This window comes from Emydura macquarii, unplaced genomic scaffold, assembly GCF_026122565.2.
Source record: "Emydura macquarii macquarii isolate MOO-44397 ecotype Brisbane River unplaced genomic scaffold, CSIRO-AGI_Emac_v2 contig_3305, whole genome shotgun sequence".
NCBI lineage: Eukaryota > Metazoa > Chordata > Testudines > Chelidae > Emydura > Emydura macquarii.
The window spans coordinates 6,985,049-6,999,539 of NW_027133442.1; the positions used below are offsets into that span (position 1 = coordinate 6,985,049).

General features: G+C 43.5%; 1 protein-coding gene across 5 annotated transcripts in view; it reads left to right on the forward strand.

Annotated features, from left to right (window-relative positions):
- The window catches only part of SLC8A1 (solute carrier family 8 member A1), a 329,809-nt gene that overhangs the window by 295,691 nt on the left and 19,627 nt on the right, over positions 1-14,491 (forward strand). For all 5 annotated transcript variants that reach the window (XM_067532902.1, XM_067532906.1, XM_067532905.1 and 2 more), the window contains one exon: positions 12,678-12,953. In XM_067532902.1, the coding sequence (XP_067389003.1) occupies positions 12,678-12,953 (276 nt within the window). The remainder of the gene's footprint in view (positions 1-12,677; positions 12,954-14,491) is intronic.

A 14,491-nucleotide genomic window follows, 5' to 3' on the forward strand; every position in this document is an offset into this window, starting at 1 on the left:
TTTTGTATTGGTGCAATTGATTATTCCTTCCTAAGTGCAATACTTTGCATTTATCCTTATTGAATTTCATCCTTTTTATTTCTCAGACCATTTCTCAGGATCATTTTGAATTCTAATCCAAAGCACTTGCAACCCCTCCCAGTTTGTAGGTGCTTTTGAAAACCCCGTCCATAATGTTCCCCAGTTTGAGTGATAACTATATCATAACAAGCAAAGCCCATGATTTGCCCTTAATCTGAACTTTCAATAAACATGCTTTAAGGCTTGATAAAGTTTCAGATTTAGTCTTTTAAAACATATATTTGTACAAATTCTCCCCCTCCCCCACAAAAAAAAAAAGAAAAGGTCCTATCCTACTTACTGCTAAGTTCAAACTCTAAGGTCTTGAGTTGTTTTAAGTAATTTCCTTCCATTCTCAAAGCTGTCTAGTTTACATTTCATTATAAAGTTTAATAGAAAAACAAATCGTGAACAGATTTTTTTCAAACACATGGGCACTTCAAACATATTTATTAATAGCTCCGATTGTAATGAATGTTATGGTCAAATTGTCTTATAAATGATGGCTCAATATCAATAATAATTCTGTAATACTGAAGTGGCAGGTTCATAGCTCTTTTAGCCATGACATACCTGGTGGTATGATTATAGGGAGCAAGGTCACTGTAGTATGGTTGGCCGTCCCTCCCCGTCAGTCTTGGAGGGAGGCCACACCTCCTCACTACCCTGCTTTGGCAGGGGTAGTCCCAGCTCTGGGCCGGGGGAACAGTCTCCGAGCTGTAGCTAGTTCAAAAGGCCCCCAGACGGGGCTGCAAACAGTTCAAAAGCCCTGGGCAGGGCAGCAAATAGTCTAAAGGCCATGAGGGTGGTCAGGGAAGGGGGAGGGGAAGGGGGATGCAGGCCCACCCGACTCCACTGCGTCCCAGCCCAGGTCCCTAGCTGTGGCCGAGGGGTCCCAACCGCAACACGCTGAGTCACCTCCGGCTCCCCAGTCCCCGGAGAGTGTGGCTCCTCCCCTGGGCTACTTCCTTCCCCCGTCCCTCAGATACAGTCACCTACATGTTAAATGGAGAACTCGATAGCTCAAAATTCAAACTGAGTGAATTCACTTTCTCTTCTAAATAAATTAAAAATGAAAGATTTATTTTCTTTCATTTGTATCTGGAGACAAAACTTTCAGGGCACGACTTCACTTTTAAAGCTCCATCCTCACAAAAGCTCTTGTATTTTTATTATGTGTATGACAGTAGCTCTTAGAGGCTCAAACCAAGATTGGGGCCCAGTTGTTCTGCACAAACACAGTAAGAGTCAGCCCTTGCCCCAGAGTTTACAGGCAAAATAACCTATGCCAAAATTGATTCGTTATTGCATCCCATATTATAGCAAAGGCAACCACAGATGTGCAATTATCATTGCAGTGATAGACATAGTCTAGGGGCTGTGTGTGTATGTATAGAAAGAGAGAGACCCAAAAGAGGAGCCCAGCTTTCTCGTCAATTTCACGGCTCCAGCAGAGATGTGAAATTGACAAGACAGCCAACAGCCAGTGTAAGTAACACAGTATCTACATTGACACTGCCTATACCAACACAAGCCCTGTGCCTTCCCTGGAGGTGGACTTACGGTGTCGGTGTAGTAGGGCACTTTCTGCAGTAGGAGCAAGGACGTAGTGTGGACACTGACAAGCTGCCTTATGTTGACCGCACTGTGTAGTATAGACCAGGGCTCAGTTTAAGAAGAAAGACAGTAATACAGGAAGAGGGCAGAGTCTGATACAATTCTCGGTAGTTTGTCAGCGAAAGGCCCAAAGGTAAAGAAACACAGTTCATTCTATTAAACAGACAGGGAAGAATGCCAGTGAGATGACCCATCACTGTGATGTCACCATGGCTACCCTTCTCAATGTCAGAAAAGTACCTGCCCTGACCCCACAGTGAATCTAAAGCACCCTGATCTTGTCACCTGTATACTGCAGCCACAGGAAGACATCATAAAAGCCATGCCAATCCCAGCATTTCAGAGGGGGGAACCTGGAAACAGCCTCACGGCAGTCAAACTAGCTTGAAGGGGGCATGACCCCCAAGATTGCCCTGGTCTTCCTTTCTATTAGAAAAATAGTCCATTTGCAGTTCAGGGTTGCAAGGAGAGAATTGCCCATTTGCCCTAAGCAGCACAAAGGCCCATCCTCCCGCAAGGACAGTCCGCAGGATGGCCCTGTCTGCAGATTAAAAAATCGGAGGGCCGGTTTCAAATTGTGTATGGCCCCCCCTTCTCTCATCACCCCATTACATCAAACTCAGCTGATGCAGCCCTTTGAAAGGCGGTTTTCCCACCTTAGGGATGGGGCATGTGTGCCGCCTCCTTTACCTTCGCTACAGACCCTGGGAGCACGGCTGTTTGCTAGTGTGTGCCCCTCCAGCCACGCTATTTGTGGGCATTCCTCTTGGCTGCTCCCCACGGCCTCTCTGCTGCTCAGATCCTGCTGCTGTCCCTGACAGTGCCAGGAGGCATTCCTAGGGATTCTTCTGTGGTAGCCTAACAGAAGGATGGGGCTTATTCCTGTTAGTATACATTAGGGGTGGTAGAAGAAGGGAGATGTGACTGTCTGTTCCCAACAGAGTCCCCCTACACATAGGTGGGTGAGACTTCCCCCTTAAAACCTTGCATTGGCTTCTGAAATTGGGGTGGGGAGCAGACATTGAGTATCTTGTGATTTTTATAGATTCATAGACTCTAAGGTCAGAAGGGACATGATCATATATGATCATCTAGTCTGACCTGCACAATGCAGGCCACAGAACCTCACCCAACCATTCCTGTAATAAACCCCTAACCTATGACTGAGTTATTAAAGTCCTTAAATCATGGTTTAAAGACTTTAAGGTACAGAGAGTCCACCAGCAGGTGAGCTATGCCCCATGCTACAGAGGAAGGCAAAAAAAACCCAGAACCTTTGCTAATCTGCCCTGGGTGAAAATTCTCTCCTGATCCCAAATATGGCAATCAGTTAAACCCTGAGCATGTGGGCAAAACTCACCAGCCAGAAACCCAAGAAATAATTGGTTGTAATAACTCAGAACCCATCCCATCACAGGCCACTGGTGTACCTACAACCAGTAGTCAAAGATCAGTCAATTGCCAAACTGGGCTGTCTCATCATACCATCCCCTCCATAAATTTATCAAGCTCAGTTTTGAAGCCAGCGAGGATTTTTGCCCCCACTGCTCTGCTTGGAAGGCTGTTCCAGAACTTCACTCCTCTGATGGTTAGAAACCTTTGTCTAATTTCAGGTCTAAACTTCCTGATGGTCAGTTTATATGCATTAGTTCTTGTGTCCACACTGGCGCTGAACTTAAATAATTCCTTTCCCCCCCTAGTATTTATCCCTCTGATGTATTTATAGAGAGCAATCATATCTCCTCTCAACCTTCCTTTGGTTAGGCTAAACAAGCCAAGCTCTTTGAGTCTCCTCTCATAAGGCAGGTTTTCCATTCTGCGGATCATCCTAGTAGCCCTTCTCTGCACCTGTTCCAGTTTGAAATCATGGGGGACTAGTATTCCAGATGAGGTCTCACCAGCTCCTTGTATAATGGTACTACATCTCCCTATCTCTAATGGAAATACCTCGTCTGATGCATCCTAGGACCGCATTAGCTTTTTTCATGGCAATATCACATTGGCGGTTCATAGTCATCCTGTGATCAACCAACATGCCCAGGTCCTTCTCCTCCTCTGTCACTTCCAACTGATGCCTTCCTACCTTATTGCAGAAATTCGTGTTACTAGTCCCTAAACGCATGACCCTGCACTTTCCACTATTAAATTTCATCCTATTTCTATTACTCCAGTTTACAAGGTCATCCAGATCTTCCCATATGATATCCTGATCCTTCTCTGTATTGGGAATACCTTTCAACTTTGTACCATCTGCAAACTTTATTAGAATATACCCACTTTTTGTACCGAGGTTAGTAATAAAAAGGTTAAATAAAATTGGTCCCAAACCGATCCCTGAGGAACTCCACTAGTAACCTCCCTCCAGCCTGACAGTTCACCTTTCAGTATGACCCGTTGTAGTCCCCCCTTTAACCAGTTCCTTATCCACCTTTCAATTTTCATATTAATCCCCATCTTTTCCAATGTAACTAATAATTCCCTATGTGGATCCGTATCAAATGCCTTACTGAAATCTAGGTAAATTAGATCCACTGCATTCCCTTTGTCTAAAAAATCTGTTATCTTCTCAAAAAAGATCAGGTTGGTCTGGCACGATCTACCTTTTGTGAAGCCATGTTGTATTTTATCCCAATTACCGTTAACCTCAATGTCTTTAACTACTTTCTCTTTGAAATTTTTTTCCAAGACCTTCCATACTATCATGATTCTGGCAATATTTGGTGTGTTTCTTAAAGCCCCAGCTTTTGGAGTCCTGTGATCACTGGGAGAATCTCAGCTTTTATTTAAAAAAAAATAATACTCTAGCCCTCGTGACTGGAGAGAAAATCTTGAAGCTGTGACCTTAGCACCCCATAAAGGCTTGAAACCCAGAAAGAAATTAATAACCCCAACTGTATTGTTATTTTTTTGTTTTATATTAAATTTCATGTTTTCGGGGCTTGATTCTTGGTTTTTTCTTTATTTCTTTACACTTGGGGTTGGCAGTACTGCAGTTGTATGCCAGATGCCACAGCTAGGCACAAAGCTTGGAAATAATTTATTAAGAATATGTAGGCCAGCTCTATCTAGTGGCATGCTTATTAGACTCAGAAAAGTTAATACGAGTCATGAAGTTTTAAGGCCAAAAGTGACAACTGTGATAATCTTGTCTGACTTTCTGTATAACAAAAACTATAGAAAGCTTCTCCCAGTCAGTCACTCCAGCATACCTTGTGATTGAGCTACATCATATGGGTGACTAAAGAGCAAAATGTTACAATTTTATTATTTATTATTATTTTATTTTTAGGGTTGGAAAGTTTCTCTTGCAGCAAAGATGCCTCATACTCTTTTGGCCTAACATCCCAGAGTGGGTGCATAGGGTTCTCTACGCATCCTAGCAAGATCTACCCTAGCTCTTCTAGAGAGATTCATTATTAACCCTCCACAAAATGATAGACAGATCCAGACCAATATTATGACAACTGCACTCAGATTCATTTTTAAAAATCTGTTTCATCATCTCCCTAAAGATTTTAACTCTGTGACAGCTCCACTACCACACAACTCTGTAGATGCTTAAAAATGCCTGTTGCAAAATTAAAATGCCAGCAAAGATGTGTCTAGCCAGGCCAGTCTTTGTGGGATGAGCTAAGACTGCACAAGATTCAGACTTAAATTAATTCCCCACCTCCACCCCAATATCAGCAGGATTTGTTTGGAGTTTCTTTTGTTGTCTACCAGAGTAATAAAATCAAGCTTCCTATTATCTATTTCTACCATATTAAACATTGTTCTTTAAGCAGATCGCAGGAAGTGATCATTCCCCTCTATTCAGCATTGGCGAGGCTGCATTTGGAGTATTGTGTCCAGTTTTGGGCCCCCCACCACAAAAAGGATGTGGAGACGTTGGAGAGAGTCCAGCGGAGGGCAACAAAAATTATTAGGGGGCTGGAGCACAAGACGTATGAGGAGAGGCTGAGGGAACTAGGCTTGTTTAGCCTGCAGAAGAGAAGAATGAGGGGGGATTTGATAGCAGCCTTTAACTACCTGAAAGGGGGTTCCAGGGAGGATGGAGCTAGGCTGTTCTCAGTGGTGGCAGATGACAGAACAAGGAGCAACAGTCTCAAGTTGCAGGGGGGGAGATCTAGGTTGGACATTAGGAAAAAGTTTTTCACTAGGAAGGTGGTGAAGCACTGGAATGGGTTACCCAGGGAGGTGGTGGAATCTCCATCTTTAGAGGTTTTGAAGCTGCGGCTTGACAAAACCCTCGCTGGGATTATTTAACTGAGGTTAGTCCTGCTTTGAGCAGGGGGTTGGACTAGATGACCTCCTGAGGTCCCTTCCAACCCTAATCTTCTATGATTCTATTCTATGTTACTGATGGATATTTTATCCATCAATGTTAGTGTGACAGCTGAAAGTGATAGTTATTGACATCTATCGATGTAAAGAGAATCCTGCCAGCCTACATATAAGCATTAGGGCACTCACTTGGCATGTGGGAGACCAGGCTTCAGTTATCCCGTCTGCTTGATATTGAGAAAGGATTTATGTCTCCCACATTGTAGGGCAGAGTCCTAGCCACTAGGCTATGGGATGGTCCGAGCAGAGGCTTTCTCACTCCCTCATGAAGAATGGAACAGCTTCAACTGAAGTAATTAAATAGTCTAGGAGCAAGGACTTGGACGTGGGTCTCCTCTATGGGTGCCCTAGCCACTCGGCTGAATCTCCTCTTGCAGTTTGTGTATCTTCTCCTGTCCCTTGCTTTTTCCCTCAAAATTCCTGTGAAGCAAAACAAAAAATTTGAGGTTGAAACAGAACGGACTGTTTCATTTTGGCAACGTCAAAACATTTTGTGTAGTTTAATTTCTACTTGAAATTTTTTCAATTTTTCGACTTGCCAAAAAATTTTGAAAAATGTAATCTATATCCCTTTTCTGGAAGGTACGCTAGTTCGTTGGGGAGGTGTTTGGGTTTTCCAGCGTAAGCTTTTTCCTTCAGAATCCTTGGACGAAAACACTGTTTTGGGCAGCCAAAGTCTCAGTCTGGCATCGTTACACTTGTACTTTGCACTAAAATGCTGCTTTTGTTATGTGTGGCAACAGAACAAATACTAACCCAGACATGGCTCCCAGTAATTCTTTTGTTGTGTTTAGTTGACGCTTACAAATAAATACATAACACACAGCAAGATCATTCTATTCTCCTTGCAGCAGTCTTTATACATTTTACTTCTCAATTAAACACAAAGGAAGTGCCACCGTGGCATAAAGAAATGTGAAAAGGGAAATGCTCACACAGGCAAGCAATGAGGGCTTAAGAACATTGCACACCATTATTACAACATTTATAGCCTTTCTAACAACGAAGAGACCATTCTCCTGACTTTCTGGATAAAAGGTGCTTGTGAGAACATAGGGGCTAGTGCACATAGTTCCTTTAAATGAGGTATATTTGACTAGATAGGATCTGATCATTCACCAAGTCAACCTGAGTGTCATCACTGGCTTCAATGGGCCCTTATTGCAGGAGTCAACTTTGTTTTCTAATGTCCTGGAAGAACTTATTCCTAAGACATCTGCTGCTCTGCCTGCATTCTTTATAACTGAAGGCAGTGCATAGTATTTTAAAATCTGAGGTCTGGTCTACATTTACTTTAAAATTCGGCGGCAAGTCCCGTAGACTTAACTTCCGTTGTGCACGGCATCTTCACTGCGCAGTGCCTCTTGGGGGTGGTTTTAACAAATGGACTTCCGGATCGATTGAGCGGGTCTTCAAATTTGCCACCGTCAGTGAAGAAGTACCCTAAGTGAAATTAGCCTGCAGCTCTGTTGAACAGACAAACTGCATTGCAGAAAAATGCTGAGTCAGATCATGTGCTTGAATGCCCATGTGCATCTCCTGTTGCTAGTGCCACACACCTAAGGGAAAAGTTGGCTCACAAATGCTTTAAAGGACCTTTGCAAATTACCTCTTCAAGCACAAGCCACATTGTTAATTGCCACTTACTACACCTTTTGAATGCCCTGTTGCACAGTTTGATTTAGAGCACAGTCTAGCTCTCAATAACGTCAATGCAAATATTCCTATTGATTTCATTAGGAAATGATCACAGTCTATTAAACTTTTGGGTAGTTGTTTGAGTGTCAGTTTAAGGAATTTCTGACCAGCCTAGAAGTTGTGATCTTGTGTATTATACAACTCCTGATGTAGGAGATGAGAGAGATAAATACCACCATCTTTTCCCATTGTGTTTTAGCCAAGTGTCAGCACTGCATTTATTTCTCCTTTGCAAGCTGAAACATGAGCTTCACACCATATGCAAGGGCTTCTCTGTTTGCTCTGTCTTTGTGGAGCACGTTGAATAGGTATACTGTATACTGTACATAGAATTACATACACATAGGGCCATGGAAGCAAAAAGAGAAAAAGAAAGTAATGGCCTTAATTTTCATAAATGGCCAGGAATTGTGGGTGTCTAAATTGAGGCACCTGAAAGAGGACTGATTTTTCAAAAGGTTTGAGCCCCTGCTCTCTGACAGTCCCTTTAAGCTGTCTCAAGTTGGGCACTCACGATCACTAGTCGCTTTTGGAAATCTAGGTCAATGTTCCAGAGGAAATGGACTTGACACAAATATGAACTTCCCACCTATTAGGCTAGTGCCCAGGAACCCTGACCAAGATCGAGGCTTTCATGTACTAGGTGCTGTACATACACAGAGTAAGAGACAGTTCTGTCCCAAAGAGCTCACAGTCTAGATAGATAAGTGATAAAGGTGCCATGTACGATCCCCATTGTACAGCTGGGAAAGTGAGGCAAAGCGAGATCAAGTGACTTACCAAAGGTCATACAGGGTGTCTGTGTCAGAGAAGGGAATCATACACATCTCCTGCATTCCTCACCACTGCCTTCACCGTAAGAGCATCCTTTAGCATCTCTGCTTACCCAGTGAAGCCTGGCTAGTGTTAGTTCAGCTCTGACTCATGGAAGCCATTTATTGGTTTTGGAAATTAAATTCCAATGTTGAGGAAAGCGTCTGTCTGCAAGGAATGCAAGCTATGCTGTCAGAATCCCCTGAGTAAATCAGCGAGTTACCAGTCCGTAGGGTTCCCTTAGACCTGCCAGCATGCTCTGCCTGGAAATCCATGGAGTTTGGATGTCAATGACAGAGTAGAAACTGAAGTCTTTCTGAAAGCTAAAGTATTAGGAAGAAGAGAAGTACACTGGCTCTGAACCTCAACCGGCCTGCCTGGGTTGATATTGTAAGCTAAACATTGTTTCTGATCCCACTAAACGAGTACTTTGGGCAAATCAAAGCAAAATTAGATGAACAGTAGGCTACTGAAATCAAGAGGAGGAAATGTGCCGGAATTGGTTCTGTCGATTGTCTCTTTGTATGTTAGAGAGGCGAGATGGGTGAGGTAATATGTTTTAGTCGACTAGCATCTGGTGGTGAGAGAGACAAGCTTTCAGGCTACACAGTGCTGCTCTTCAGGTCTCTTGTGTGTTCATGTGATGTGAGAGCTGATGCACGATACAGTGCATTGTGCATTTGGACTAAATCCCATCCTGGAGCTCACTGATCAGCTCAGCAATGGGGCTTTCCTGTCAGGCAGAAGTTCAGAACCCATAAGAATTCACACCAGTTAGGCAGGAGGCAAATCAGCCCTTTACCAAGGGCTGACAACCAGCTGACAACTCAGAATGAAAAACACCCTTACAACAGACAGAACCTTTCCACCTTTGCAGCAGGCATACAGTAACTCAGTGGCAGATGCTTAAGAGATTGCAAAGGACACATCCTGTGGAGGATAGGGAAGGTGACCAAAGTAATATTAAATTATTATTTGTGTTACAGGAGCACCTAGACACCCCAATGAGATCATGGCTTCATTATACTAAAGTGCTGTACAAAAAATATAGCAAGAGAGAGACTCTGCCCCAAGAAGTTTTCAGTCTAAAGAGAATAAGCACACAAAGAGGAAATGATTTGCCCAAGATCACATGGCAGGGCAGTGAGAGGCAAAGTATTGTCATGGGGTTAGTTTGGAGTGGATAACTAAAAGAAGGGCGAGAGGACATCGCAGGGGCAGAGCAGGGGAGGACTGAAGAGACTGGGAGGAAGGTGGTGGGTTGAAGCAAACAGCCAATCATCACAGGACAGAGAAAGTCCAGTCAAAACTATAGAAAGTTCTCTGAATGTCCTGGGGACCTGGATTTGGCTGATTCTGTGCCTGCTCTGACCCGCTGAAGTCTCTAGCTGGTTCCTCTTTCTACAGCTTTTCCACCAAGGCCACATGGGGGTCTTAATTTCCCCCAAACTGGTTCTGGATCCAGAGGACTGCTGGGGGGAAGGAGGGGGCCCTGGCTAGACCCTGTTTTACCCCTCTCCCTAGTGCAGAGTCACTGAAGTTCATTGTTGATAGACAGCTCAATGGAGACCTCTGGTCAATGCATAGCTGTGATCAAACTAGCTAACCCTCTGTTCACATTCAGAAAGTATGTGATGGAGAATAATACAGAGAATTGTCTAATAAAGCCTTTTTATAAATCAGTGAGATGAGGTGTGGTCTCATCTGGAGTACTGTGTGCGGTAATGGGCACCTCATCTCATAAAAAGGATTGTAGAACTAGAGTAGTTCACAGAAGAGCAACAAGAATGCTTAAGGGCCTGGGAAAACTCTCAGATGAAGGGGGAATGAAAATATTAGAATTGTTACCTCAGAAAACAGATGAGCAAGAGGGGAAAATGATAAGAGCATATAAAATACAGAATGGTCTAGAGCAGGGCAACTGGGAGCTAATGTGTTTGTACAGCACCTAGCACAATGGTCCTGGGCCATAATTGGCTCCTAATACAAATTAATAATTCTGAACTTGAAGAAGGTTTCTGAGCAGGGTTTAGGTTCACTCATAGACACATAGACTATAAGGTCAGAAGGGACCATTATGATCATCTAGTCTGACCTCCTGCACAATGCAGGCCACAGAACTTCACCCACCCACTCCTGTATTACACCCCTAATTTAAGACTGAGTTATTGAAGTCCTCAGATAATGATTTAAAGACTTCAAGGTACAGAGAATCTACCAACAAGAGACCTGTGCCCCATGCTGTAGTATAGAGGAAGATGAAAAAACCCCAGGGCCTTTGCCAATCTGCCCTGCGGGAAAATTCCTTCCTGACCCCCCAACTCTGGTGATCAGATAAACCCTGAGCATGTGGGCAAGACTCACCAGCCAGACACCCAGAAAGAATTCTCTGTAGTAACTCAGAACCTACCCCATCTAACATCCCTTCATGTATCATTGCGCATATTTACCACTAATAGTCAAAGATCAGTCAATTGACAAATTAAGCTGTCCCAACATACCATCCCCTCCATAAATATATCAAGCTCAGTCTTGAAGCCAGCTAGGTTTTTTGCCCCTACTGCACCTCTTGGCAGGCTGTTCCAGAACTTCACTCCCCTGATGGTTAGAAACCTTCATCTAATTTCAAGTCTAAACTTCCTGATGGCCAGTTTATATCCATTTGTTCTTGTGTCCACATTGGTGCTGATCTTAAATAACTCCTCACCCTCCCAGGTATTTATTCCTCTGATGTATTTATAAAGAACAATCATATTTCCCTTCAGCCTTCTTTTGGTTAGGCTAAACAAGCCAAGGTCTTTGCGTCTTCTCTTGTAAGGCAGGATTTCCATTCCTCAGATCATCCTAGTAGCCATTCTCTGCACCTGTTCCTCCTACATCCTTCCTCTTTTTCTGGAGATTTTGGGTTCAGAAGGGAAGAATTATCAAACGATACACCTGCTTCCATCCCACCCCTCCCCTGGAGATGCTGTCATTCAGCTGTGGCTATGCTCACCAGCCCTATTCAGAGCACAGTGCTCTTATTAACTTCCCTTTCAGCAGCTTTAGCTTCCTCAGCCCCTTTCACTATACTCTTGGCCATGTTCAGTTCAGTGATAATATGCTCTGGCTCCTAATGTCTCTAGTCCATGAGCAAAATCAAGTGCCATCACAGATTCTCAATGTCCGGGTTTTCTTCCTAACAACAAATATTCTTTGTTCTGTTTGGAAAAAAAGCTAGTCCTGGCTAGCAATTTATTTGGTGCTTCCAAAATGTGAACCAGCAACTTGTTTCCCACCTAGCCCTCAACTTCCAGAGGGAGTTGCAACTCTACAGTGGTGGAGGAGGTGAAGAGAAGAGCTACTATATGATATGGGGAATGGAGGACCTATTTTATGAGAGTTCAGCCTAGCAAAGAAAATGCTGAGAGTGGATATGTTTGTTCTCTATAAGTAGAGCAGAGAGTTAAACACCAGGAAGGGTGAAGAGCTATTTAAAGTTAAGGACAGTATTGGCACAAGAAGTGGAGATAAACTGACCATTAACAAATTCAGGCTGGAAATTAGAAGGTTTCTAACCATCAGAGGGGTGAGGTTCTCAGACAGCCTCTCGGTAGGAGTTGTGAGGGCAAATCATTTAAATTGTCTGAAAAGAGAGCAGGACAAATTTATGTGTGGGATTCTATGATAGGGTTGCTTGTTGTAATGGGGGGCAGGGCTCTGCAGCCCTCACGGTGTCCTAAGTTTTGCATCCAAAAAACACCAGTATAATAAATCCTTAGCAACTTTGGAAAAGATAGGCTTTGATTCTCCACTGCCACAGTCAACCTGTGTGACCTTGGGCGAGTGCCATATGATGGCATTTTCACAAGTGCCTAGATAATTTAGGAGCATAGAGCTCATTGGACGTCAGTGGGATTTGCTCTCCTAAATTACTTAGATGCTTTTGAAAATCTCTGAGCCTCAATTCCCCGTCTGTAAACTGGGGATAATAACAATAATACATCTTTACTTCACAGGGGTTTGTTGAGGATAAACTCCATTAATGTCTGGGTGATGCTCAAACAATAAAGTACTAAGGGTTGTATAAGTACCTAGACAGATGGAGCATGGACACTCAGTCATTCAGCTCTGGGTTTAATCAGGCTGTGGTGTTGTTTCTCCAGGTGAGGATGATGATGATGACGAATGTGGGGAAGAGAAGCTGCCCTCCTGCTTCGATTATGTGATGCACTTTCTGACTGTCTTCTGGAAAGTCCTTTTCGCCTTTGTCCCCCCGACGGACTACTGGAATGGTTGGGCCTGCTTCATCGTCTCTATCCTAATGATAGGTCTCCTGACGGCTTTCATCGGGGACTTGGCATCCCATTTCGGCTGCACCATTGGCCTGAAGGATTCGGTGACAGCAGTAGTGTTTGTTGCGCTGGGAACTTCAGTGCCAGGTAAAAAAGTAATTTCCTGCCATGATTTCTGCCATCTTTCCCCTGTGCTGTATATTAGGAATTCAGAGGGAGGGGGCAGCAATCCAGATCTGGATGAAGAGCTAACTAGTAAAAATGACACCATGTAAGAGACGTTAGTCGTGTCTTTCCTTTCTTGACAAGGTTTGGTGGCTGTGGGTTATCTGAAGTGTAGCTTTAGCTTTGAATTTCCAGGCTTTCTAATGCTTAGATAACAGCATTTTCATAAGAACTTGTAACTGATATTTACAATCTTAACTTCAACAAACCCAAGTTTTCTTCCTCAGAATAGAAGTATAGTTGTTGCATGCAGTGCAAAAGCAGCATGTGTCAATCCACATTTTTGCTTTCTCCACTGCTTGCAGTGTGTTTTTTCTGCACCTTATGAATGTATGAAATTACCTGCAGCGGAGTGAGTTTTTTAAAAATCCCCTGAAGACAAAGGGTCCTTGATCCATTCCAGATACAGTTACTGTGTCTGGCAAGCCTTACAAATCTTCGTTTCTTTTAGATCAGAAAAGATTATTTTTCTTTACAATTAATATTGGTGTAGAAGTGAATGGAAAACCAGTGAAATGAGAGGAAAGTACTTTTGGCCATGCTACTTTTATTGTCATTTTAATTTCTTGTTTCTATTGATGATAAAATGTACAGATCCAACTTCTACTATCTGGTATATTGCTGTAAATTACTCTGGATTTACATGGATCCACAGTGCAGATTTCTCTTATATACTCCTGCTGTTTAACTGGCAACCATTAACTGGGATCCATTAGCAAAATGCAGACTGACACTTGATTTTTCATCTGGCATAATTGGAAATTAGGTACAATGTGTTTAAACACTTAAGACCCATTTGCCAGTCATTTTTTCAGTGCCTGGCCAACTGTTGCTAAACAGCTGTTAAACATCAGCAGCAGTAGAACAAAAATATTGGGAGGTAAAGGGATGGCCTAGAAAATAATATTGAGAATAGCATCTCACCATTATGTCAGTCAATGGTGTGTCCTCACCTGGGCACTGTGTTCGCTGCAGCTCGACCTTGCATCAAAGGACAGAGCAGATACAGAGGGATCTGGAGATGGGTGAGGAGAGTGGGGAGAGACCTGGGGAGAGCTGCCTGTGAAGAGGAGCTTAGAGGAGATTGATAAAAGGGTACATGACAGAAGTATATGGAATCAGCAGCCATACAGAGAAGGCACATCAGGGCCCGCAGAGTTGTTAGCTGCACTGCGCTGTGCATATCTCCCACATCACAGCCAGGTCAGCCTTCTCACCTCACTCGTCACACTTTCTGGTCATGTTCCACAGGCCGGGTGCTGCCAGCTGGCTGCTGGGGATAGGAAGAGAGGTCTACCTGACAGTAGATTTCAGAAAGGACCAGGAGGAAAGGGTGTCATGGAGCCAATAGCACCATGTTCCCTACCTCCTATTAGTTGGCATTGGATGTTACTAGACCCTTTGTCAAAGGGAGCTCATGACTGGAATCAGTGTTTCAACAAATGATGCTAAGCGCTAAT